The sequence below is a fragment of the Mastomys coucha genome, unplaced genomic scaffold (assembly GCF_008632895.1).
Source record: "Mastomys coucha isolate ucsf_1 unplaced genomic scaffold, UCSF_Mcou_1 pScaffold8, whole genome shotgun sequence".
NCBI lineage: Eukaryota > Metazoa > Chordata > Mammalia > Rodentia > Muridae > Mastomys > Mastomys coucha.
Window position 1 is genome coordinate 79,963,226 of NW_022196914.1, and position 22,896 is coordinate 79,986,121.

General features: G+C 40.8%; 1 protein-coding gene and 1 long non-coding RNA gene across 14 annotated transcripts in view; one reads left to right on the top strand and one right to left on the bottom strand.

Moving 5' to 3' along the window:
- Positions 1-3,688, bottom strand: part of LOC116083161 — a 30,795-nt gene extending 27,107 nt beyond the window's left edge. For 2 of the 8 annotated variants that reach the window (XR_004115623.1, XR_004115616.1), the window contains exons 1-3: positions 3,018-3,688; positions 2,764-2,833; positions 160-251 (exon numbers count right to left, since the gene is read on the bottom strand). This is a non-coding gene — a long non-coding RNA (uncharacterized LOC116083161). The other 6 variants (XR_004115618.1, XR_004115615.1, XR_004115621.1 and 3 more) reach the window with 5 other exon arrangements.
- Positions 3,185-21,679, top strand: Hmgcs1 (3-hydroxy-3-methylglutaryl-CoA synthase 1). Of its 6 annotated transcripts, none has more exons than XM_031359925.1 (11): positions 3,200-3,290; positions 8,277-8,335; positions 12,728-13,185; positions 13,558-13,683; positions 14,673-14,837; positions 16,211-16,376; positions 17,186-17,356; positions 17,901-18,007; positions 18,552-18,677; positions 18,879-19,042; positions 19,934-21,679. In XM_031359925.1, the coding sequence occupies exons 3-11, from the start codon at positions 12,738-12,740 to the stop codon at positions 20,021-20,023; spliced, it is 1,563 nt and encodes a 520-aa protein (XP_031215785.1). In that variant the 5' UTR covers positions 3,200-3,290; positions 8,277-8,335; positions 12,728-12,737; the 3' UTR covers positions 20,024-21,679. The 6 variants fall into 6 exon arrangements, with proteins under 6 accessions (XP_031215787.1, XP_031215785.1, XP_031215783.1 ...); XM_031359923.1 differs by having other exon boundaries at positions 3,276-3,440; XM_031359922.1 differs by lacking the exon at positions 3,200-3,290 and adding an exon at positions 3,760-4,013.
- The last annotated feature ends 1,217 nt before the right edge of the window (positions 21,680-22,896 follow it).

A 22,896-nucleotide genomic window follows, 5' to 3' on the forward strand; every position in this document is an offset into this window, starting at 1 on the left:
ATTCTGGTTCTGGCTATTGTTTAAAGAAAAGTAATGAAGAGTCTAGATGTGTTTTCAGATTCAGAGTATGTGGGGGACTGCAGGGCTCTCACTGATCATGTGTACACGTGCATGTCATGTTAAGATTGTTCTGTATTATCTGAAAATCACGCCTCAGACCTGGAATGCTTTTGAGCGAGCTGCATCCGTGAGGCCTCTGGCCTCCGTGGATCTGTTTGTGCCACATTCTGTTCTCTGGTATGGCTGGGGCCCTGATGGAATCCAGAAAAGAGATCTGGTTGAATATTAGACTTGACTAATCAGTTTGCTCCAGGGTCTGCATTTTTTTTTAAATCATAGCCATATGGTAAATTTTCTATTTTGTTCCAGTTCTCATTTACTGATGAACATGTAGTGGGTGTTTCTTGGAAAAGGCCAACTTTTATTAAAGTATTTCTGGGAGAAAACAAAAAAAAAGAAAAATAATAATAATAATAATAATTAAACTAAGCCTTTTGCTTAATATATGCATATCCTTGGTCTACAGAGTGAGTTCCAGGACAGCCAGGGCTACACAAAGAAACCCTGTCTTGTAAAACCAATAAAATATATATATATGTACATATATATATATATATATATATATATGCATACCTTGCCATCATTTGTATGATAATTGTTGGTATTTTCTTAGTCTAGTGCAAGATACTATAATATTTTATAAAATCTTGACTTTTTTTTAAAGATTTATTTATTTATTTTATATGAGTACACTGTAGCTGTCTTCAGATATACCAGAAGAGAGCATCAGATCCCATTACAGATGGTTGTGAGCCACCATGTGGTTGCTGGAAATTGAACTCAGGACCTTTGGAGGAACAGTCAGTGCTTTTAATCACTGAGCCATCTCTCTAGCCCAGTATTTTATAAAATCTTAGAGTCTTTTCTTTTTTAATTCAATTAAGATGCTGCCTATCTAATCACTAATCTATTTTGTTGTTTACCGTTCAGCTTTGCTAAACTGAAAATTACTTAGATCAAAAAGGCACTGTATGCCTGGTGAAAACTTCAGCTTGTTTAAGATGTTTGTTCTCATGACGATCTGGCTAATCATTTCTCACTATACACTTAGAATTATTCTGAAATCCCTTTTCAAGAATAAAGCTTTTTGGGCTGGAGAGATGGCTCAGAGGTTAAGAGCATTGACTACTCTTCCAGAAGTCCTGAGTTCAATTCCCAGTCAACCACATGGTGGCTCACAACCATCTGTAATGAGATCCAATGCCCTCTTCTGATGGGTCTGAGGACAGCTACAGTGTACTCATATAAATGAAATAAATAATTCTTAAAAAAAAAAAATAAAGCTTTTCTTTCTTGTGTTTATCCTTCCTGCCTTTCAAAAAATTCCAATTAGCCAGGAAGTTTAGCTTCCTGGCCCCAGCCAAAATGCTGTTTACCACAACCAAGCAATGCCTTTCTCTTTATTTATCATCTAGTAGCTTTAAGCTGTTTTAGTCTAGGATAAAATGCGTATCAAAAGCAATATGAAGGAGTAGTGGCAGTTGATTGGATGCCCCCTGCTCTTTGAGTAACTTAGACCATTCCTTCACAGTGGTTCATATCCAACATATTTTCATACTTTACTGTTGTGGTTTTGTTTTTTTGTTTGTTTGGTTTGGTTTGGTTTGGTTTGGTTTTTTTGAAATAGAGTTATTCTGTGTAGCCCTGGCTGTCCTGGAATTCACTCTGTAGACCAGGCTGGCCTCGAACTCAGAAATCTGCCTGCCTCTACCTCCCAAGGGCTGAGATTAAAGGCGTGCGCCACCACTGCCCTACCGATACTTTACTGTTGAGACTGTTACTGGGCCATGTGAACCAATGTTTCTCAAAAGAGCTACTGTTGAAGATCTTGTAGTCGGGCTGATTAGAACTTTGTGTTTATGGGGACTTGGGCTGTTGATGATCCAGAGCCAAAAGGACCTGAAGATAACCCCTCCACAGCTCATTGCTCCTACCACCCTCCTGGATTTCAGACCTGCCATCCTTTTGACTATCAGGTAACAGCTTCCATATGTATTAACAAAGCAGGTAACTACTTTTCACCAACCCAAATGAAAAATGTCACCACATAGCATATGAAGCCTTCTTTTCATGAACACTGTAAGTGCATACTCGCCATCGCCACCATGCATTTTGTAAACACAGTCCCTGCCTTTGCTCTAAAGCTGTTCTTCTGCAGTGGAATATGTCTTTCAGGGAAACACATACCCATGTTTTCAGCCATAGTTACTCACATTTAGCTCAGATAAAACAAAATAAATAAAAGAACACCCCTCATTCCCTTTGGGGCCTGTTTTGCTTAGCGAGTTAGCATCTGTAGTGTACAAAAAACTTCACACTGCAGTAGTGTTATGAAACACTGAATTATCAATAGCCTTTATCAATAGTTCTTGGATAGGTAATGGAATTAGGATAAAAAGAGTTACTAATACAGTCCTGAACCTCCCTCATTCAACCTCACCAAAGCGCTACGTAGTACAGTTTCTGTTTGGACCAAGTGCCAAAATAATAAAAAACAAAAAGCAAAAACACCAAAAAAACCTAAAACCAAAACAATACCAAACAAAACATTGATTTGTATCGACTTCCCTTCTCAGACAACATCTGCATCATTCTCGTTGACTCCTAAACCCTAAAATATCGTATTTTAGGTTTACTTATTGTCTCAGTCGCAGTTTCTATAAAAGACAAGGTAGTTTTAAGTTGGACACTTAGAATACTCACTAATTTAGAAATTCTGGGTGAAGTATTATGCCACAACTTGTGATGCAGACGCAGTTTGCTGCTCTGGAAACTTAGAAAAAGTCAAGATTGAATCCAAATCAAGTATTACAAATGTTTTACAGGTGAAGCGAGCTGTGGTTGCTAGGCAACCTGACAGCCTCCCAAGCAGGGACCAACTCGCCTCCCACACTTGACCATCTCTCCCCAGTAGTGGGACGCGGAGTAGCCATTGGTCCCCATCTCCTCTCACTGACCTTCAATTGGTCGGAGAACCTCTCACTCCGCTCCCGTTGGCTCTCGCCGTCTCTCGCCGTCCCGTCATTGGCGGGCTTGTTCTCGGGCCACCCTACGTCACCGTCTCACCCCACTTCCCAGGTCCTCCGACTTTGTTCCCACCCCTTACCCCGCCCTTCCAGCGGCGGGGGAAAGCCCTAGCGAGTCACCGCCTCTCATTTTCCTCCCATTGGCAGAAAGCGGATCGAGGGGCGGGCGCTCCCGAGCGACTCTGAGGCTCGTGATTGGCTGAGGTAGCCGCTGTCCCGCCCTCTGTCCCCTCCCGGCACAGCCGGAGTCGGGTGGGTGGGTGGCTATAAAGCTGCTGAGGGCGGGAGGCACAATCTACTGTCCTCCTTGCCTTGCTTTGCTCTGTTCTACTCCCAGGGTCCGATCGCGTTTGGGTGAGTGTCCCGCGCCGGGTCGGCCAGCCGATGGCCGAGGCCGCGGGCGGCGTGTGCGGGGAGGAGGCAGTGTCCTTGACTAGGCCGGAAGGCACTCCGTTCTGGTCAGGTCTAAGGCGTGAGCCGGGTCCGCTGGGAGCAGCAGGCTTGTGTGGGAGCTCGAGGGCTTGGGGACCCCAGGCCGCTGAGAGGAGGAAGAGGGGACCCGGACTCCACTGTGGGCAGGCGGGACGCGGAGAGAAGGCAAAGGGCGTTGAGGGCCCGGTGTTCTGATGACATAGTCAGAAGTCCGAGTCGCCTTAGAGGTGCCTGTGACCACCGAAGTGGGGGCGTCAGCAGGGGATGAGAAGGGAGCTGGGCTGTCAGAGCGATCCTCGGGTTAATGGTGGACCCCAAAGGGATGGGGAAGCTCAGGCTCAGAGGGAGGGTTGTAGGCTGGCAGGGGGTGTGTCCTGCCTCCACTTACAGCATTGATGAGAGGAAGTGGGCAGTGTTACTTTTCCCCAATTCAGGTGCAAGAAATCACAATTGTGATTTAGACCTAGCCAAGGATTGATGCTCTGGACACCTTTGGTATGTTGCTTGCTTAAAATCTAAGATTTGTGAGCTCGGCACCCCCCCTTCTCTCCCTTCCCTCTTCTTTTCTCGTCCCCCTCCCTTCCTGCTAATAACTTCACGGTCTGCTGTTAAAATAACAACTGGCCTTAAGTGTTATAAAAACGTGATGACCCGACCGGCACACAGACTTTGGGTTAAGTCATGGAAGTTTCAAAGCGAGGTGTATGGAAATCTTTGGAAACATGACTGACCTTCTTTGACCAGTGGTAGAGAAAGAATTGCTTGGCAACATTCTGGAGGAGGGAATTGGGGAGTAGGTGGCAGGGGGTTGTCCTTCTTGTCAAGCTTGCCCCGTGGCCTTGGCCTCAAGCCATCTCTGGTTGCTTTCTCTACCCACCTCTACTGCAACTTCGCTTCTGCTGGTGAAGAGGCAGAACACCAGATAGTGTTCCGATGGCTGCTGACCGTAGCTGTATTTTACAGTTGAATCATGAGAAGCAAGAGCATGCTAAACATTTATAAATCAGACTAGTCATAGTTACAGATTTTTTTTTTCCTTCCATGCTGTGGTTTCAGTTTACAGATGCCATCAGACTGGAGACAGACTCAAAGTCCTCCGAATATCTGCAAATGATTCTCTGCAGGTTGAGACTTCTAAACAGTGCATGTTCTTTGATCAGACTTTTAAGTTTCAGCTATTTTTGCATGGAGATGAAGAGTAAGGATAGCCTGTCTCATAAAAAGAAGGAGAGGCTGTCTTCTTTTTGTGGAAGCATCTCCTAGATTAGCAAAGTTTCCCTTTTGTGTAGTGTTTTTGGGTTTCTCTGACACTGGGGAAGAGGGCATATAAAGATTATGTTTGAAGTCATCCAGGCCTTGCTTTTAATGTTTGTTTTTCACAAATATTCCTCCTGATTGCTTATTCATATCATTTAACTGATGGACTTATTTCTGAATTCTTTTTTTACTTATTTATTTTTTTGGTTTTTTTCAAGACAGGGTTTCTCTGTGTAGCCTTGGCTGTCCTGGGACTCACTCTGTAGACCAGGCTGGCCTCGAACTCAGAAATCCGACTGCCTCTGCCTCCCAAGTGCTGGGATTAAAGGTCTGCGCCACCACCGCCCAGCCCTGAATTTTTTTTTTTTTTAACTGAGATTTTAGAGACATTGTTTTTAGAAGAAATGGAAAAATCCCAAGACATTGATGGAACATGGGTTTACCTGACTGGACTTTTCACTATCCAGAGGAACTGAATTTGTGGTTGAAGGAGATAATGAACTGTGTATCCGAATCTGTTTATACATTTTTACATTTATGTAAGCAAAGAGGTCAGAAGTGATGATTGTTTCATTTAGAATAAAGCCTAGCCTTGGTACTTGGTGGCAGGTCTGAGAGAGCCATATAGCAGACAGCTGTGTCACTTTTAGATTACAAAGGTTGAGAAACATGTTACCTAATGAATGGCTACTTAATAGCACCGGAGTCTTCCTCTGTTCTTTCTAAGGCTTGGCGCTTGTTGATGTCCCTTAATGTCTGTCAACAGAGCAACAAAGAGAAACTAACCTTTTAAAGTTCACGTCTTGTAGAGTTTATGGTTCAGTGTGGGTTCGTGTGAGAATGCGTGGAAGACTGGCAGATGGCTCTGATTCCATTTGGGCTCCTTACAATGTTTTAGATTAGGATCTGGGCATGATTCAAACCTACCCTATGCTTTGAACAATAGTGGTAGAAATTCAACTTCTTTAAACTCACAGGCACTGTTTGTCCCTATACAATTAGTTTATCTCAAAGTGATAGCAAAACTTACTGATAATAGGTATTTGAGTCTAAAAAGAAGCCTTGCAATTGTTCTAATTCCAAATTCACCCAATCTTTAAGTGTTCTTTACTCTTAGGTCTCTACCACTGCTCAAAAGGATAGTTCAAAAGAATCAGATATCTGGACATGGTGCATACCTTTAAGAGAACTTGGATCTCTGCAAGTTCAAGGCCAGCCTGGTCTACATGGTGAATTCCAGGGCAGCCAGAGCTACATACAGGGGCCCTTCTTCAAGAAACAAACAACAAGAATCAAAATATACTGTCTAGTGCAAATAGAAAGACTCCTCATAACTAATATTTCAATGGCATAGGCTGTGCTGACTTCAGTGTGAATGACGTGTTATAGGAATACAGGTCCTTGATTAGAAAACTGATATATCTAGGAAAGTTTTGTAGAAAAGATGACTTAGAAGAGATCTATCCACATGTACAGCTGAGGTTAAAGACTTTCTAACAGTGTTTGCTTATGCGCTCCTAAAGAAAGATGAATGCTCTAAATATCCTGGTTTCTCTCTAATAACAATGCAGTAGATCAGCAAGTAACTGCTTCCACTGATCAAGTACCAGGGTGTGCTAGGTTAGTTTATCTGTGTGCTTGTTTTAATCATAGCTGGGAAGTGAGCTAAAAGGAGAAATCCCGTTGAGTCAATTTCAGCAAAGAAAGTAGTATCAACTCGAGACAGTCTCATTAGTCTTGGCCAAGTTCAGAATGCCTGTATTGTGATTGGAGGGTCTCCAAGCCTTTGTTGAGGTGTGTGTGGCTACTTAAATTCTTTTAACTGCTTCCGGATCCAGGACCATTCCTCTTAACGCTTGCTCTGAAAAGATGTTGCAGACTTTCTTTAGACTTTGGCGGTAGAGGCTGTGTATTCTTTATCAGAAATGCTTGGGTCTGGAATAAGTGTTTCATGTTTTAAAACATTAACAGATAGATTTTTGTAGTCAAGACCCAAGTCTAAAAGTGAAATTTATGCTCCACATGCACCTTACACATGAAATTTGCAGATGTAGTATTTGTAGTGTTGTGTGCATTTTGACTGACATGTCATATGAGTTCAGGTGAGTTTGCTACACTCATCATTTGAAAAATTGGGACTCTGATATGCTTAGGTTTCAAGCTTTTCAGATTAAAGATGCAGAACTGCACCTTCCCATCCACTGTAGAATTGGATCAAAAGCTTAAACCTCTCTGATAGGTCTTTCTCCAAAGTGCCATTTACTGTCTCTTTTCTCTCTTTCAGGTCATACGGATGTCGTGTATATTGCCTGTAATTTGCCCTACAGCCCTCTCTAGCTCTTTCTTGCATTAGTATGCTCAGGTTCTCTTTCTTTGTGTCTTTTTCTTCCCTCCACCTGCTTTTTCTCTCTAGTTTAATCAAAAGAGAAAGAGGTCTGAGGGTGTGGCCAGTGTTTGACTAGCTTATGGGAGGCCTTAGATTTGATCCAAGCACTGCAAAAATAAGCAAGTAGAGAAGCAGCTTAGTAACATCTCACAGGAAATGTCTTGGATACAGATTCCAGTCATGGCTTCAAGGCCTTAGTAAGTCACTTTATCTCAACCTGGGGAAGGAATGTTACTTTCTACCCTATGGAGAAATGGTCTTGAATTGGCCTGCTTAATTTACAGAGACCACAGCATAATATGAGACAAAGAATAAACAAGGCCGGGCAGTGGTGGCACTTGAGAGGCAGAGGCAGGCGGATTTCTGAAGGCCAGCCTGGTCTACAGAGTGAGTTCCAGGACAGCCAGAGCTACACAGAGAAACCATGTCTCAAAAAAGTAAAACAAACAAACAAAAAACCCCAAGAAGCTATTTTCTGAAAGTGTATGTGTAATGCTGTAATGAAAGCCTCCCTACCCTTCACCCCCCACCCCCAATGTAGTAATCTCTTTTCTTACAAAGTCAGGGTTTCCTTATTCTAGGACTATAGATGTAGCTCAGTGGTTTAGAGTGTCTGCCTTCCATGCAGGCAGTAATGGTGTCTTATCTTAAAAACCTGGTCCCGGGTTTTATCTTCTCAGCAGACCTTCAGAGTAAGCTGGGAGCAGAAGGGAGGGGCATTTCCTTTATTTTACAGGTGAAGAAGTTGAGATTCACAAATGACTGCTAAAATTCCTTAGTGTAGAGTAAATTCAAGGAACTGTAGGTCCCTTGATTCTAAAGCTTACTGATGTTTCTTCATCCTAATTCTTGGCCCATGTTTATAGAGAAGACTGTCCCTCTCCCAGATCCTTGCCCATTCTCAGTCTGAATGGTGAGGTGATGGTACTTCCTCAGTAGAGCCGAACTCTTCCATAAACTTTAAGGGCCACACTTGTTGAATTGGTTTTTTTTTTTTTTTTTGCTTAATCTAATATAGACAATAAGGGAGTCCCTATTTTAACTCTTTGAATTGAAGCCATTGACTTGTGTAGTGCCTTATGACTTTAAAAGAAGTTCTCATTTGACACTCCTAGTGCCTGAAGGAGGAAACAGTGACAGACCTGGAGACTACAGTTCTCTGTCCTTCACACAGGTATGGCACCCCCTCGTGCTTCTTAAGGAAGATGTTTTCTCTAAGGGGTGCGATTTTGATCCTAGCTAATAACAGTTTGTATGTGCCATAGAGACTTTTCTTCTCCCTCCCTGCTTTCTCTCTTTACCCTGGCTTGAATGATGTGCCTGCTTCTCCCTCCCAAATGCTGGGGATTTAAGGCATGTCCCACCATGCTTGGAACCATATTTTCTTAATACTATATGTTGCCTTTAAAAATTAGTTAATGCTATAAATGTGTCTGGAGACTTTCTAATGTTATATTTAAAAGTTAGTGTTTACTTGTAACATGAAAAATATAGGTAATAAAATGTAGCCATATAACTTAATCTGAAATAATCACAGGGTGGTTTGCTTGCTTGCTTATTTGTTTGTTTGCTGTTTGTTAGTTTGATGCAGGATCTTATTTTGTAACCATGATTCAGTTCTTCTGCCTCCGCCTCCCAAATGCTGTGATTTCAGTAGTCTGATACCACACTCTAAATCAATAATGCTTTTTAAATTACATTTTCTTTCTTTTTTTTTTTTCTTTTTTTTGGGGGGGGGGTGGTGGTTTCAAGAAAGGGTTTCTCTGTGTAGCCTTGGCTGTCCTGGAACTCACCCTGTAGACCAGGCCGGCCTTGAACTCAGAAATCCGCCTGCCTCTATCTCCCAAGTGCTGGGATTAAAGGCGTGTGCCACCACCACTTGGCTTAAATTACATTCTCAAAAGACACTTCTCTGGCTCTGGGTGAGTCCATGGGTACGTGAGAATAGATGGGAGCTGCAGTGTGTAGCTCAGCACCCTAGTGCTGATACATATATGCAGTATCTTAGTACCATTTCTCATGAGAAACATGCTGACCCTAAACAACAGAGGAAAAGCTTTAGAAGTTTCGGTAGGTAAAAACTGCCAGGCATAGTTTAGTTTAGGACAGAGCCCAGATTTGGATTGAGGAGCTCTGCTAGGAGACTGTCATAGTAGCCCAAGGAACCAAAGCTTGTCTGTCTCAGCCATTGAGGAAAGTAGGAACAAGATTTCTTGCCTGGCTGTTAGGACTGGTAGGAGGGGTGTGGTCTCTTTAGGGAGTGGCAGAGGACCTCCCGAGGGTGCTGGCTGGCTGGAAGAATTGGGGAGTTCGCCAGAGCTTTGTGGGGAGGCATGTACTTTTAATAAAGTTGAGACCAAAAGGAGAAACCTTTGTGTTTTATTATGAATACAGAATCTTCACTATGCTACTTTTTTTTTTAAAAAATTGCAAGTTCAATAATGTGAAGATAATACACCTTATTACCAAAAATTTAAAGCTGTATGTCTTTAACTGTTAAATTTTCAAAATTCTATTTAGAAAAGTATGTTTTTATGAATAGTTAATTAAACAGAATATCTCATTCTCTGACTAGATAAAGAGCCAACACACTATTGTAAAAAATTTAATCCCGATCCAAGGTTTCTATCCTGCCTTTGACCATTTAGTTTCTGGATAAAAGACACATATGACCATTGATTTGTAACAAACCTTAATCTGCACAAGAGCTTGGCAGATATCTGTCCCCTATGTTATTATGCCAGTAATCCCATTATATAATTTGTCATGTTTTGAATGAGCTGCTTTTAGCTCCAGTTAGCCAACCAACATAGCCATTATTTTAACATTTTTACCCCATGGCAGCTTCTCTATCTTTTTCTCTTCCCCTTCATGGCGGTCCTCCTACCCCAAGCCCAGGAACCATAAATGCTGCTGCCTCTGTCTCTTCTGCCCAGCTGTTGACTATGAGCATCTTTATTTACTAATCAGGGATAACTTGGAGGACAAGGTCATATAACCATCACCTGGGTCTCTGGAAGCAACCAGTATTTAGCATAGCAAAAAGACCAAATCTCAACACGTTTTGACTTTTGTCTAGGTTTTGGTTATTTGTTTAGCCCCTCCCACCATCAGTTTATATCTGGTCTCTTTTAGCATTTGGGAGGCTATAAGAGTACATGGTTAATAGGAGACTCAACAGTAACATTTTAGGTGGAAAGTTATATCAACACTTCTTCTAAATACTACCAAGTGATGGCTTCATTTTCTTCTCACCTGTGTCATACTCATCACTCTATTTAGCTGGGTGGTGTTTGGCTGCTTGGTTGGTTTATTTTTGTTTTTGTTTTTGTTTTTTGGTTTTTTTTTTTGTCGTTCCCCTCTCGCGCCTCCCCCTCCCCCCCAGTTAACACCTTTAATTCAAATTGGATATCTATTTACCAGGAACATATTGAAAATATCTCCTGGAAATTCTCTGAGAATGAATAATATTGACCAAATTAGATAGCATATACACACAGCTCTGCATGCTTACACGCATAATCAGAGTCATGAACTTGATGTCTTATGGGCTGTTTGAGCTAATCTACATTTTTGTGAAGGACTAGTTACCTTCATAAGGGTGTGGGCTGGCTTCCTACTCTATTTACTTTTTCTTTATAAGTTCTGGGGATTGAATTCAGTGCCCTGTATTATGATGATCTTTTGTCAATTAACTAATTCATTTATTTATTGAGGTTTTTCCTGGTTAGGTTTCTTTGTATAACAGCCCTAGCTGTTCTGGAATTTACTCTTGTAGACCAGGCTGGCCTCAAACTCAGAGATTGCCTGCCTCTGCTTCCCAAGTGCTGGGATTAAAGATATGTCCTAATGCAAGCTTCAGACCTTTTTGCTTGGGGTTATGCCAGGGATGTAATTGGTGACTAGTACCAAACAGCTACTTTGTAATGTCTCCATTTCAACTTCAGTTTGTGAAGCAGGGACCAACTTTAGATAGTCACAGAATTGATAGAGAGCATTTGAAGTAGCTCATTCCTTTTGATTTGAGACACAGAAAAGGAGCTGAAGATTTCATAGTAGGGAAGTAGACACTTCTTTCCCCTCTTACTATACTATCACTAGAGCAAACCCCTTGTATTGTAATGTACAATACATTTTTTTTTAATGTATTGACTACTGAACCAAAGTAAGTAATTTGGGGCTTAAAATGGTATAATTGACAAGTTACTACATTTAGTTACTGTTTTCCCATTGAATAGTACATACACTATGCTTGGCAAAATGGGATATACAGAAGTCTAAGATATGAAGAGATTAGAAAGCACTTGGACTTAGCTGAGGTCACGCAGATCTATTAATCTTCTTGGATCCATAACTAGTTAGTACCATATGAAAAGAATGCCATGGTTTGCATAAGGATTAAACAACAGATTTTTTTTTTTTTTTAAGTTCTAGAGTACAGTTCTTCAAGGTACTTTCTTTGTTAAGGCTCTTGTAGATTGGAGATGGCTACCTTCTTGTCATTGCCTTACACAGCAAAGACAGAATGCACACATGCAGACTTGAGCCAGCTCTCTGATGTGCTCTTGAAAGACTACCAATCCATTCTGGAGCCTACGCTCAAACCAGAAATACTGACCCATCAAGAGGTCCCATCGTCATGACTTTGAATTTCAGACCAAATTGGGTTGGAGAATAAGAGCCTGTCAAAACAGCAAAGTCTTTTAACTTAGTTGCTAGGTCTTGTTTTTTGTTTGAATGTTCTAAGGACCGGGCTTTTCTATTTTAGATATTCCCCAACATCCCAATAATTAACTCACTGTAGCAATGGCCTGTCCTTTTAATATTAACCAGGGGTTTTAGAGTTTTGTTTCTTTTGGTAAGGAAATCTAAACAGTGGGTGATTGGTTTAATACTTTTTGATAGTGTCAACATAAAGTCTTCTTGATTGGTTGTTCATTTATTTTAAAAAAGATTTTGTTTGTGTGTTAGAATGTGTGTCCGCCTGTCTGTCTGTGTGCACCACTGGAGTGCAGGTCCCAGTGAAAGCCAGCAGGCGGGAAACGCCCTGGAATTGAAGTCACCTGGGATTGTGGGCCAGCTGGTGTGGGTACTAGGAATGAGACCCAGGTCTTCTAGAAGAGCAGTTAGTGCTCTTAACCACTAAACCATCTCTCTAGCCCGTCATACTTTTGAGTCATCATTTTATTTCACAGTTCCTTAAGTAAAATCTTATGGAAAGGTTGTATGCATGTGTGTATGTTGCTAGGGATTGAACCCATGGTCTTATAAGTGTTAGACAAGTCCCCTGCCACTGAACTATATCCCAACCTTAAAATCATGTTTTGACTCTTAAGATAAGTTTTGAGTAAGGTTAAAAGGTTATAATACAAACAAATTGTTCCTTTCATGAATTTGCCACCTTACATATTTATAGCTGACTGCCCCCAGTACAATCAATGCACTAGACTTAGAGAAATCGCAATGGTCCAGGTGACTTAAATTCTCACCATCTGTTTTGCAGCCTTGAACTTGATAAGTCAGCAACTTAAACTCTAAAGCCATGTTTCTGTCTGTCCTTGTACAGCTCTCTCACCATGCCCGGGTCACTTCCTTTGAATGCAGAAGCTTGCTGGCCAAAAGATGTGGGGATCGTTGCCCTTGAAATCTACTTTCCTTCTCAATATGTTGATCAAGCTGAGTTAGAAAAATACGATGGTGTAGATGCTGGAAAGTATACCATTGGCCTGGGCCAGGCCAGAATGGGCTTCTGCACGGATCGCGAAGACATCAACTCACTTTGCATGACTGTGGTTCAGAAACTGATGGAGAGAAACAGCCTTTCCTATGATTGCATTGGGCGGCTAGAAGTCGGAACAGAGACAATCATCGACAAATCTAAATCAGTGAAGTCTAATTTGATGCAGCTGTTTGAGGAGTCTGGGAATACAGATATAGAAGGAATAGATACAACCAATGCATGCTATGGGGGCACAGCTGCAGTCTTCAATGCTGTGAACTGGATCGAATCCAGCTCTTGGGATGGTATGTTCAGTGTGTGCATTCTGAAACATAAAAGCAAGCAAACAAGCAGTAAATGTGCACGCATACAAGCACACACAAAAAGCCCTTCTTGAGGGTAAAATCCAGGGTCTCTGGTCATGAAACAGTCACAAAACAGCCCTCCAGTGGCTGTGTGCAAGCTAGTACTGGTTATACTAGTCCAAATGCATTTTAAAAATGACTTTCAGTGTGTGTGAATTGGACTACATGATCTGTTCAAAATGTAGACAGAACGCTTTTTGGGTTTTCTCTTTTACTAATACATGCAATGCATATTCTGGAGAAAATATAACAGACTTGAGTTCATATGCATGATTTTGTGATTTTAATCACTTTTGAATTATATTTTTTCAGGACGATATGCTCTGGTAGTTGCAGGAGACATTGCTATATATGCCACAGGAAATGCCAGGCCTACGGGTGGAGTTGGAGCTGTGGCCATGCTAATTGGGCCAAATGCTCCTTTAATTTTTGACCGAGGTGAGTAATTGAGAAGACATTTATTTTTTTATGGTGCTGGGTTTGAACCTTGGGCCTTTGCATGTGAAGCAAGCATTCTATGTCTCTGAGCTTTATCCCCAGCCCACACAATGTTCTGAGAAATTTGAATACAGTCGTAGAAGTTACTACTTGCTGAATGTTTTTGGTTTTTGTATAGAATAGAGTTTATTTAGGGCATGGGGAGGGGAGTTAAGGCAAAAAGAAAAGAGAAGAGGCCAGCCATGAACATGAGAGAGTGGGGAAGGGACAGAGAAGGTAAGAGGATAAGAACTACTTGCTGAATGTTACTGGCTGCCAAGAGCCTTCCGTGTACCACTTTGCCAAAAGGTAGAGTTGTCCTCCCTTTACAAAAAAGTAAACTGGGTGAAGGTAAAGTTAAAGAAATAAGAGTAGTAGTGGGCCAGGCAGTGATGGCAGCACTTGGGAGGCAGAGGCAGGCGGATTTCTGAGTTGGAGGCCAGCCTAGTCTGCAGAGTGAGTTCCAGGACAGACAGGGATACACAGAGAAACCATATCTTGAAACCCCACCCCCTCAAAAAAAAAAAAAAGAGTAGTCATGGGCTGGAGAGATGTCTCAGTGGTTTAGAGCACCGACTACTCTTCCAGAGGTCCTGAGTTCAATTCCCAGCAACCACATGGTAGCTCACAACCATCTGTAATGGGATCTGATGCACACTTACGGTGTGTGTCTGAAGACAGCTACAGCGTACTCATAAATAAAATAAATCTTTAAAAAAGAAAAAAGAGTCGCAGTCACTGGTAAGCTCATTTATCGTCAGGTAGCAGCATTTCCTAGTTAGAGTTGGCTAGGAAAATGCAGGAGTCATGGTGGCCGCGGTGCTGCTAGGTTTTATTTAAATTCTATTGGCTTCACCTTACACTTCCTGTATTGAGTGCTAAGAGTTGACTGGTATGCTACTAAATGGCAAAGCTACTAAATGTATCATCCTGTACTTCGGTTCTAATAGGGCTTCGTGGGACACATATGCAGCATGCCTACGACTTTTACAAGCCTGATATGCTCTCTGAATATCCTGTAGTCGATGGAAAACTCTCCATACAGTGCTACCTCAGCGCACTGGACCGCTGCTATTCTGTCTACCGTAAAAAGATCCGTGCCCAGTGGCAGAAAGGTGAGTTTTCCTCCAACCAGTTGTCTTGTATGCAATTTTGGCATCTGAAGGGCAGTGTCATAATGTGCTGGGTGACTGTGGTGAGAATCTTCATTAATATCTTTTCTACCACTTCTTCATGTGCTAAATATCATTTTCCCATAGTCTCTGGGTATGTGTAATGTAGGTAAAGACACTAGTATTCCCACTGGGTTATTCTTAAAACTGGTAAAATGACTGAGCGGATAAGAGCACTGACTGCTCTTCCGAAGGTCTTGAGTTCAAATCCCAGCAACCACATGGTGGCTCACAACCATCCGTAATGAGATCTGACGCCCTCTTCTGGTGTGTGTGAAGTCAGCTACAGTGTACTTATGTATAATAGTAAATAAATCTTTAAGAAACAAAACAAAAAAAGCCTTAAGTTGACTTTTCAATGAATTACAAAAGGCATTTGAACTTTGTTAATTTTTTGAGAAAAGTATTTAAATGAGGTTTTATTTTTCAACCACTTTTCACAGGCAACTGTTTAAAAAGTTACTTTTTCCTTATTAAAATTTGGCTTTTTAGAGATAAAAGGGTTAAAAATAATATTCATAACAAATATTAAGGAATGTAGGAGCCATGAAAAAGAAACATTCTAGTGCTATACAAAATGCACTGTTTTAGGGTTTTTAAATATGTAACAGTATAGCGCTATTTATACTTAGCAGTATATTTTAAATGTCATTATTTAACAATAGTGTTTCTTGAGAACGCCTGGCTTTATAAGCTGGACTGGCCTCAAACTCGGGAGCCTCCTACTTCAGGTTCCCCAGTGCTAGAACCACAGCCACATCCACATCAGGCTTAGCAGTGTGTTTTTAAGAGGCCAGTGATACTACAGCCTTTTGATTAGAACCCCACAGTAAGTACACTTTATATACATACATACGTATATACATATAGACATATATATATATACATATATATATACTGAACAGAAACAGAAGTGCTGTGAAATTACCCACACTGCAAACTAATGCAGTTTGCTATTTTTTCTATGATTTAAAAAGAGAAAAAGAAAAAAAAGCTGATCCAACTGATCTGCTAATATGTTATAACTTCTATTTTAAATCAGTGATACAGTCATATATAGCCGAGGGTCTAAATCAACATTTTAAACTATAGAAAGATTTCATTAGATAGGTTTTTGAGTCACTGTTTAAGGACACAGGGCAGGTGGATCTTCTGTTGCCATCCCCTCTGCTCTCTTTGCAGTATAGTACATAAACTTGTTTTAATTCTCAAAATTAATAAGTAAATAAATATACAAGCATCCTAGCCTATTACAAAGTCAGGGTAAAGTTTCCTGGCTTCTGTGGATGTCATCATTTCTTGGTCTTCTCTTTCAGAGGGAAAGGATAAAGATTTTACCCTCAATGATTTTGGCTTCATGATCTTTCACTCACCATATTGTAAACTGGTGCAGAAATCTCTAGCTCGGATGTTCCTGAATGACTTTCTTAACGATCAAAACAGAGATAAAAACAGTATTTACAGTGGGCTGGAAGCCTTTGGGTAAGAAAGCTGTTATGATGTGCTTATTTCTATTTTGTAAGTATTTATATGTATAGACCTAAAAATACAGCCAAAAACATTCTATTCTGGCTAAGTGGTGGTGGTGCATGCCTTTACTCCCAGCCCTCGGGAGACAGAGGCAGGCAGATCTTTTGAATTTGAGGACAGCCAGGGCTACACAGAAAAAACTCTATCTCAAAAAAAAAAAAAAAAAAAAAAAAAAAACTTTATTTAATGAAAACACAGTCTAGAGAGGTAACAGCTGGCTTATCTACACAAATTCATTAGTCATTTCTGCTGTGATGATAACAGTAATGTGGTCACAGACACACCAGTGTTCGACATAGCTGCCTTAGCTCTCCTTCCTCTCTGTGGTCCTCCTTTTGCCCTGGGCCAGCCTGCAGTTTAGCAGGAGTGAGCCTGTCCTCAGGGTTCTTCAGACTCCTAGTGTGCTGCACGGGTTGAGCTCACTCTTGTCCTCTTCGTTTGATGAGCTTCTGTTCCTATGTCATGACTTTTTAAACTATATGGATAGACATGACTGGACCTGAAAAACTTGTGTACTGTGTTTAGTGGCTCGAAAGCTTCAGCAGGGTCTGTTCATCTTATCAGCGGATCAGGATCTAGTTGTCTTTACTTGACCATAGCAGTGTTAGGCAAAGAACTGTACAGTTGGATAACATCATTTATACAATTACAGTGTTGCTCCCTGACTTTTAAATTTTAAATATATTCACAGACTTGAGTATTAATTAGGATAAAGCATGGTGTATAATACTATATAATTGTCTCTTATTGTACTCTTTCAGGGATGTTAAATTAGAAGATACTTACTTTGACAGAGATGTGGAAAAGGCATTTATGAAGGCTAGTTCTGAGCTATTCAACCAGAAAACAAAGGCATCTTTGCTTGTATCTAATCAAAATGGAAATATGTATACATCCTCTGTATATGGTTCCCTTGCTTCTGTCCTGGCACAGTAAGTATAAATCTCTGTTCTCTGACACTTCTTTTATATAAATGATATTTTTGTCGTCACGGCTGGTCTGCTGCCATCTGCTGATTTGAAGGACAGGGAACACTGCAGCTCTTGACTGAATATTTATTTGTTAATATCTTATAGGCTCTCCTGGCTCTTGTTTTATTATTCCTTACTTACTATTGAACCACAAGTCTCTAATGGTGAGGATTTATGAGTGCTTTAGTAGTTTTATTGAGTCTCATCATTTCCTACAAGAAATGTAAGCTCAGTGTGCAGTCTAGTACTAAACTTCAAGTCAGATCACTTACTCAGCATTAAAACTTTTAAGTCTTCACGAACATGAAATTAAACAGGGAGCATCTATAATCCCAACATACAGGAGGCTGAGCCCAGGAGATTGTTAGTGCAAGTCCAGCCTGGGCTGTGCAGGCAAACCATGTCTCAACGTAAACAGAGCTTCAGGTTAGATCCTGTGTTGCTCTAGGCTGCGTATGTGGCTCCTGACACTTTGTAGTTTGAGTGTGTCTCTTTCCTTCCACAGGCACTCACCTCAGCAGTTGGCAGGGAAGAGGATTGGAGTATTTTCTTATGGTTCTGGCTTGGCTGCCACGCTGTACTCCCTCAAAGTCACACAAGATGCCACACCAGGTAAGGGCTGGCTCAGTCAGCAAGAGCACACACATCGCAGACCCACCGCAGTAAGGCTGCTTCAGCTCCTTCTCAGATGAGCGCATCCGTCAGCCAGTAGATCATTCCATTCTTGGTTTCATTACTTCTTTCCACAGAATTCTTACTCTCTACCCTACAAATTTGCCTCAATAGATAGCAGATTAAATTTTCCCCCTGTGGTTTTGTATTGAAGCAAACATCTGTGCGTTCCTCTAGAAAGAAGAAACAAAAATATTGAGGGGAAACTTGGCATCATTTAAAGTTACATTGAGGATTGGCCATAAAAAAGTTGTTTATAGTTTCAAATCCCATGTGTTTCTTTGCTTGTGGGCTAGCTGATTCTAAATAAATATCAGTCCGAGGTGGTAGGAAGCTGTCTCAAGAAGATACCATCTATATTTTAGCCAAACAATAGCCAGTAGTTATTAAAAGATAAGAAGTTACTTGCATTTGGCAGCATTTTAAATTTCTTTGAGAGTTGCTATTCTTGGTCTTTTAATGTTGAACATAATTGCTCTTTTAGGATCTGCCCTTGATAAAATAACAGCAAGTTTATGTGACCTTAAATCAAGGCTTGATGCAAGAACTTGTGTGGCACCGGATGTCTTTGCTGAAAACATGAAGCTCAGAGAGGACACCCATCACTTAGGTAAATACTGTTAGAGACCTACAGTCACGTTAAATAGCGTGTAAGACAAGGGTAGACATATAGTCACGTTAAACAGCATGTAAGGCAGGGGTTTCAAGGCTTGATTTCGTACTAGTGTGATGTCAGTGAAAATTTTGTTTAGTTTGATTGCTAGATGGGTCATATCATGAGTAATTTGTGATGCTCTGTCTTTCCTTTCAGCCAACTATATTCCCCAGTGTTCAATAGACTCACTCTTTGAAGGAACATGGTATCTGGTCAGAGTGGATGAGAAACACAGAAGAACTTACGCCCGGCGCCCCTCCACAAATGACCACACTTTGGATGAAGGAGTGGGACTTGTGCATTCAAACACAGCAACAGAGGTAGTAAGCCTCATTGTGTTAATCCTCTTTTTTGGCAGGATATCAGAAGTTTTCATTGCCATATGGCTGGGTTTGGGAGCCTTAACAGATGTAGCAACTTAAAGAAATGTCCATAAAGCAAACTGAGTCAGAGCAAGGGCTCTGTGACTCACTTTGCTCTTGGACTCCAGGCTGAGAGTCCAGCTGTGCCCCTGCCATTGCAGGAGGCACATGCTAAGTACTAGATTTACTAAGGACCGGAATGAGAAGAAGTTTGGTTTAGAGAGAAGGCTCTTTTTTGTCTTCAGGGCAGATGAACAATATGGAAGAGGATGCTGAGCCCCTCATATTTCTCTGAGACTTTTTTAGAAGTGACAGTAGATTGAATCATGTTATATGCTAGGCACTTTAGTTACATGTCCTTTCATAATTCTTATAAGCCTTATACTAACTTCTTTGAGGTTTACAAATGGACTAACTCCAGGGTGAGGCCCCAGGAAGTCTTGTCACTCAGGGTTATAGGGTAACCATGTATATATATATAGGTAAGGGGGAAAGCCAGGATCAAACCAAGAACCTTAACCTTAGAGTTCCTAATTTTTCTGTTTAGTACCACCCTGATGTGTGCACTTTGGAGCAAACGGAGGTAATATCTGAGTTGTGAGTGTAAGATGTCATGACAAGCAAAATCTTGGGAGGTCCCCTCACTACATGAGTAATTGCATAATCATTTCACTGTAAGGTCAAGCCTGGGAGCTTAGCTCTCTCCCTGGGAATTTTTATAGTGTATATTAGGGTCAGCTTCTCTGGATTTGTCCTGTATAACGCTTCTCTGTGTACTTTAATTAGCCCTATGATTCTTAGAGGAAAAAACTATTGTAAAAGCCAATGACTGTTTTCTTTTCGTTCTAGCATATTCCAAGCCCTGCTAAGAAAGTGCCAAGGCTCCCTGCAACCTCAGCCGAATCTGAATCAGCTGTCATCAGTAACGGGGAGCACTGAGAGTGGCCTTCACAGAGGCTCGGGGCTGGGAGGGGGTATGGAAACGGTTGGAGGAATGGATGTCTTGGGACAATTTCACAGATTACATGTTGCTTAAAATGTAATGTAACTGACACAGAGCCCAGAAAACTATTGTGTTTTTGGAAAAGTCTCTGCTGAACTTGCTAACATGCTTCCTGTTGTGGTCTGGCCAATGGTGAATGTACTACAATGATGTTAAAGGGCTCTGTAGAACCTTATACCTCTCTGGATGTTTATATGCATGCAGTTTTGTTTTCAGACGTGGTATGACCTGAGTGCTTCTGACAGCAAAAAGCGGAGGTACTAGTGTCCAATTTAAAAAAACTTTTTTTCTTTTTTTATGTGTAAGAATTTTATACTTAAATAAAAAAGTACCTGTAGCTTTTGGGGGAAAAAAAAAAAACTTTTCTAGTTTGGGGATTGTGGAATTTAAATGTTACACACAAAACCCTGCTTGAAAATGGTAAGGCAAACATTTATCTTTTTTGAAGATTTGTAAATCTTGAAGAGAAAAAAGAAGGTATGTGGTTCTAGGATCTGGATGAACCATCAGTGAGAGAAAGGTTAGCCGGAATCACGTGAGCAGAGAGATACGTACAGGCATCGAGTGGGCCTCTGTCACAGCAAGCAGGGTACACCTGGGTGATGTGGACACAGCTGGGGGAACTTTGTGGCCAGGTCACTGTGGATCAGCAGCACCGAGATAGATGGGATAGATTCGTTGGAGCTGGTGTGCAGAAGCTTGCTACAGCCCTGAGCGAGCGCCATACCTGCGGGATAGAATGTAAAGTGGGAAGGATTGGGCAGGGCATTATTAGGTTACAGTGTTACAGATCCAGTTTATAGACTGACAGCTTACATTCACAGGACACCTTTTTTCCTTTGTGGTTTGTGTATTTTTGTGTTTTGTTTGTTTTTATATCTGTTCAATAAACATAAGAAAATGTAACCCACATTTTCACATAGTGAAAATTTCACATAGTCTAATTAGCCAAAATATTCACTTCAAGATCTAGAACTAGAACATGTCATTTTTTTCCTAAACTTTTGATTTTTAAAATAACAAAAACAACCACATGAGATGAATAAGAAAATTCACTAGAAAGTTCTCTGGGTGATTTTTGGTGCTGAACAATGACATGAGCCGCATAGACTGTAAAATAGAGGTAGTTGGAACTAATGTACAGAACTAAATTTTTTAACCTTATTTGCATTTAATTCTGTGAAGTTTCAGTTATCTAAAATAAACACATAAATGTGTAATGCTTCAGATTGCAAGGTGAAATGTAATGTAGCATTTGTAAGATACTCTTGTCAATATTAACTAGTAGGATTTTGATTTGTACAGTTTTAATTGGTTAAAATGATCTCATTTTAACATCCACTGCTCTAGATGAATAATGTAAGTTCAGATTTAATGAATGGTGGGGGAAATGGTGCATGTAATTTTTTTTTTTTTTTTTTTTTTTTTGCAAGTATTGAGAGTTCTGTATGTTTTGGAAAGGGTGCCAAGAAATGGGTTTTCTCAGAGTCCATTGCCGGCAATGGGCAAGCCTGGCGACATTGGCACAGAGTGTTAACCACACCCTACTAATAGCAAGGTGGGGAACTTTGAAATAAAGTTTTAGACAAATATTTCAGCTATGTGAGTGTTCTTTTCTGAGCAAACAGTTTGTTCATGGAGTTAGCAAATGTGAGCTATCTTCTATGTGAGTCTTCAGTTCATTACTCATTTGCTTAGTCTTCAAACATTTCCAAACCCAGTGCAAGCAGCACACTCTCCTTATACCAGAAATAAAGTGTATTGCATATGGTCTTGTTACCCTGTTACAAGTCTATAGATTGAGAAACAACAGCAGAGTATTCTCTCATATAGCACAGCTCATGTTATCATTTGGGTCTAGATTCCATTTGTTTTATTGTCTGGGCCAGTGGCCTATCAGACAGTGTTAATCTAATTTTCTCTGGGGTCCTAAGAACTGCACCTTTCCAGGGTCCTGTGGGGAATCTGCTCTGTTGTCTTTTATTCCACACTAAATATGGAAACAGTTACTTGTGATCTTCCTTTGACACAATTGAAAGTTCATCTTTTGTCTGCTACTTGGAGTCTCCTGAAAACATTGAACCAGTAGTAGTTGGTAAAGCAAAGGTTGTGGCAGGCTCATTTTAAATTACAAGATTATTGTTTTCTTTGAGATAATCTCATTGTAAACTAGCCTAAATGACTACTGATTCCCCTTCCCTCACCTCAGTGCTGGGAACACAGGCATGCTCTACCATGCCCAAGGCAGAAATCACTTGATCTTAATGTCAAATGAGTTCCTTCAAACTTTTGAAGAGCTGTTCTTAGGTTAAAGGTTCCTCTTTGGTTTTTGTTTTGTTTTGTCCTTAACTGATTATAGGGAGAAATAGCCAACCTGAGATTCGTAGTGTAAATTTTATGTCTGTTGGGGCAGTAATTTGATATAGAGTATTATAAATAAAATTGTTTTGTTCCTCTGAAGCAGAACACTATTTCAGTTATCAGGAACAAGCTCTTTCCAGCAGTGTTGCCATGTGAATTCCTGTGGCATCTTGTCCCCACATGCTTTTCTGTGAGAAGTGAGACGGTGGCTAAGATCCCTCAGGCAAAGGGACTGTTGCAACCCTGAGAACATTTGTTGATGTTGGCACTCAAGGTTATGAAAACATGTGACACATAGGATCAACATCACTACTAAGACTTGTCATCTGTAGATATAAGAGGAAGACAGCGTGGGGTTCTGTGGTTACCTGAACAAGATGGGGGGCCCAAGATAAAGACTGAGTCTGGTCAGCTTTTACTAGCTACTTGTGAAACCTGGGTAGCCCCA

Excerpts from the sequence above, each read along its gene's own strand:
- Hmgcs1 (XM_031359922.1), top strand. Across the intron at positions 16,377-17,185 it reads AGTGGGCTGGAAGCCTTTGG|GGATGTTAAATTAGAAGATA; the intron begins GTAAGAAAGCTG and ends GTACTCTTTCAG. Across the intron at positions 19,043-19,933 it reads ATTCAAACACAGCAACAGAG|CATATTCCAAGCCCTGCTAA; the intron begins GTAGTAAGCCTC and ends TTTTCGTTCTAG.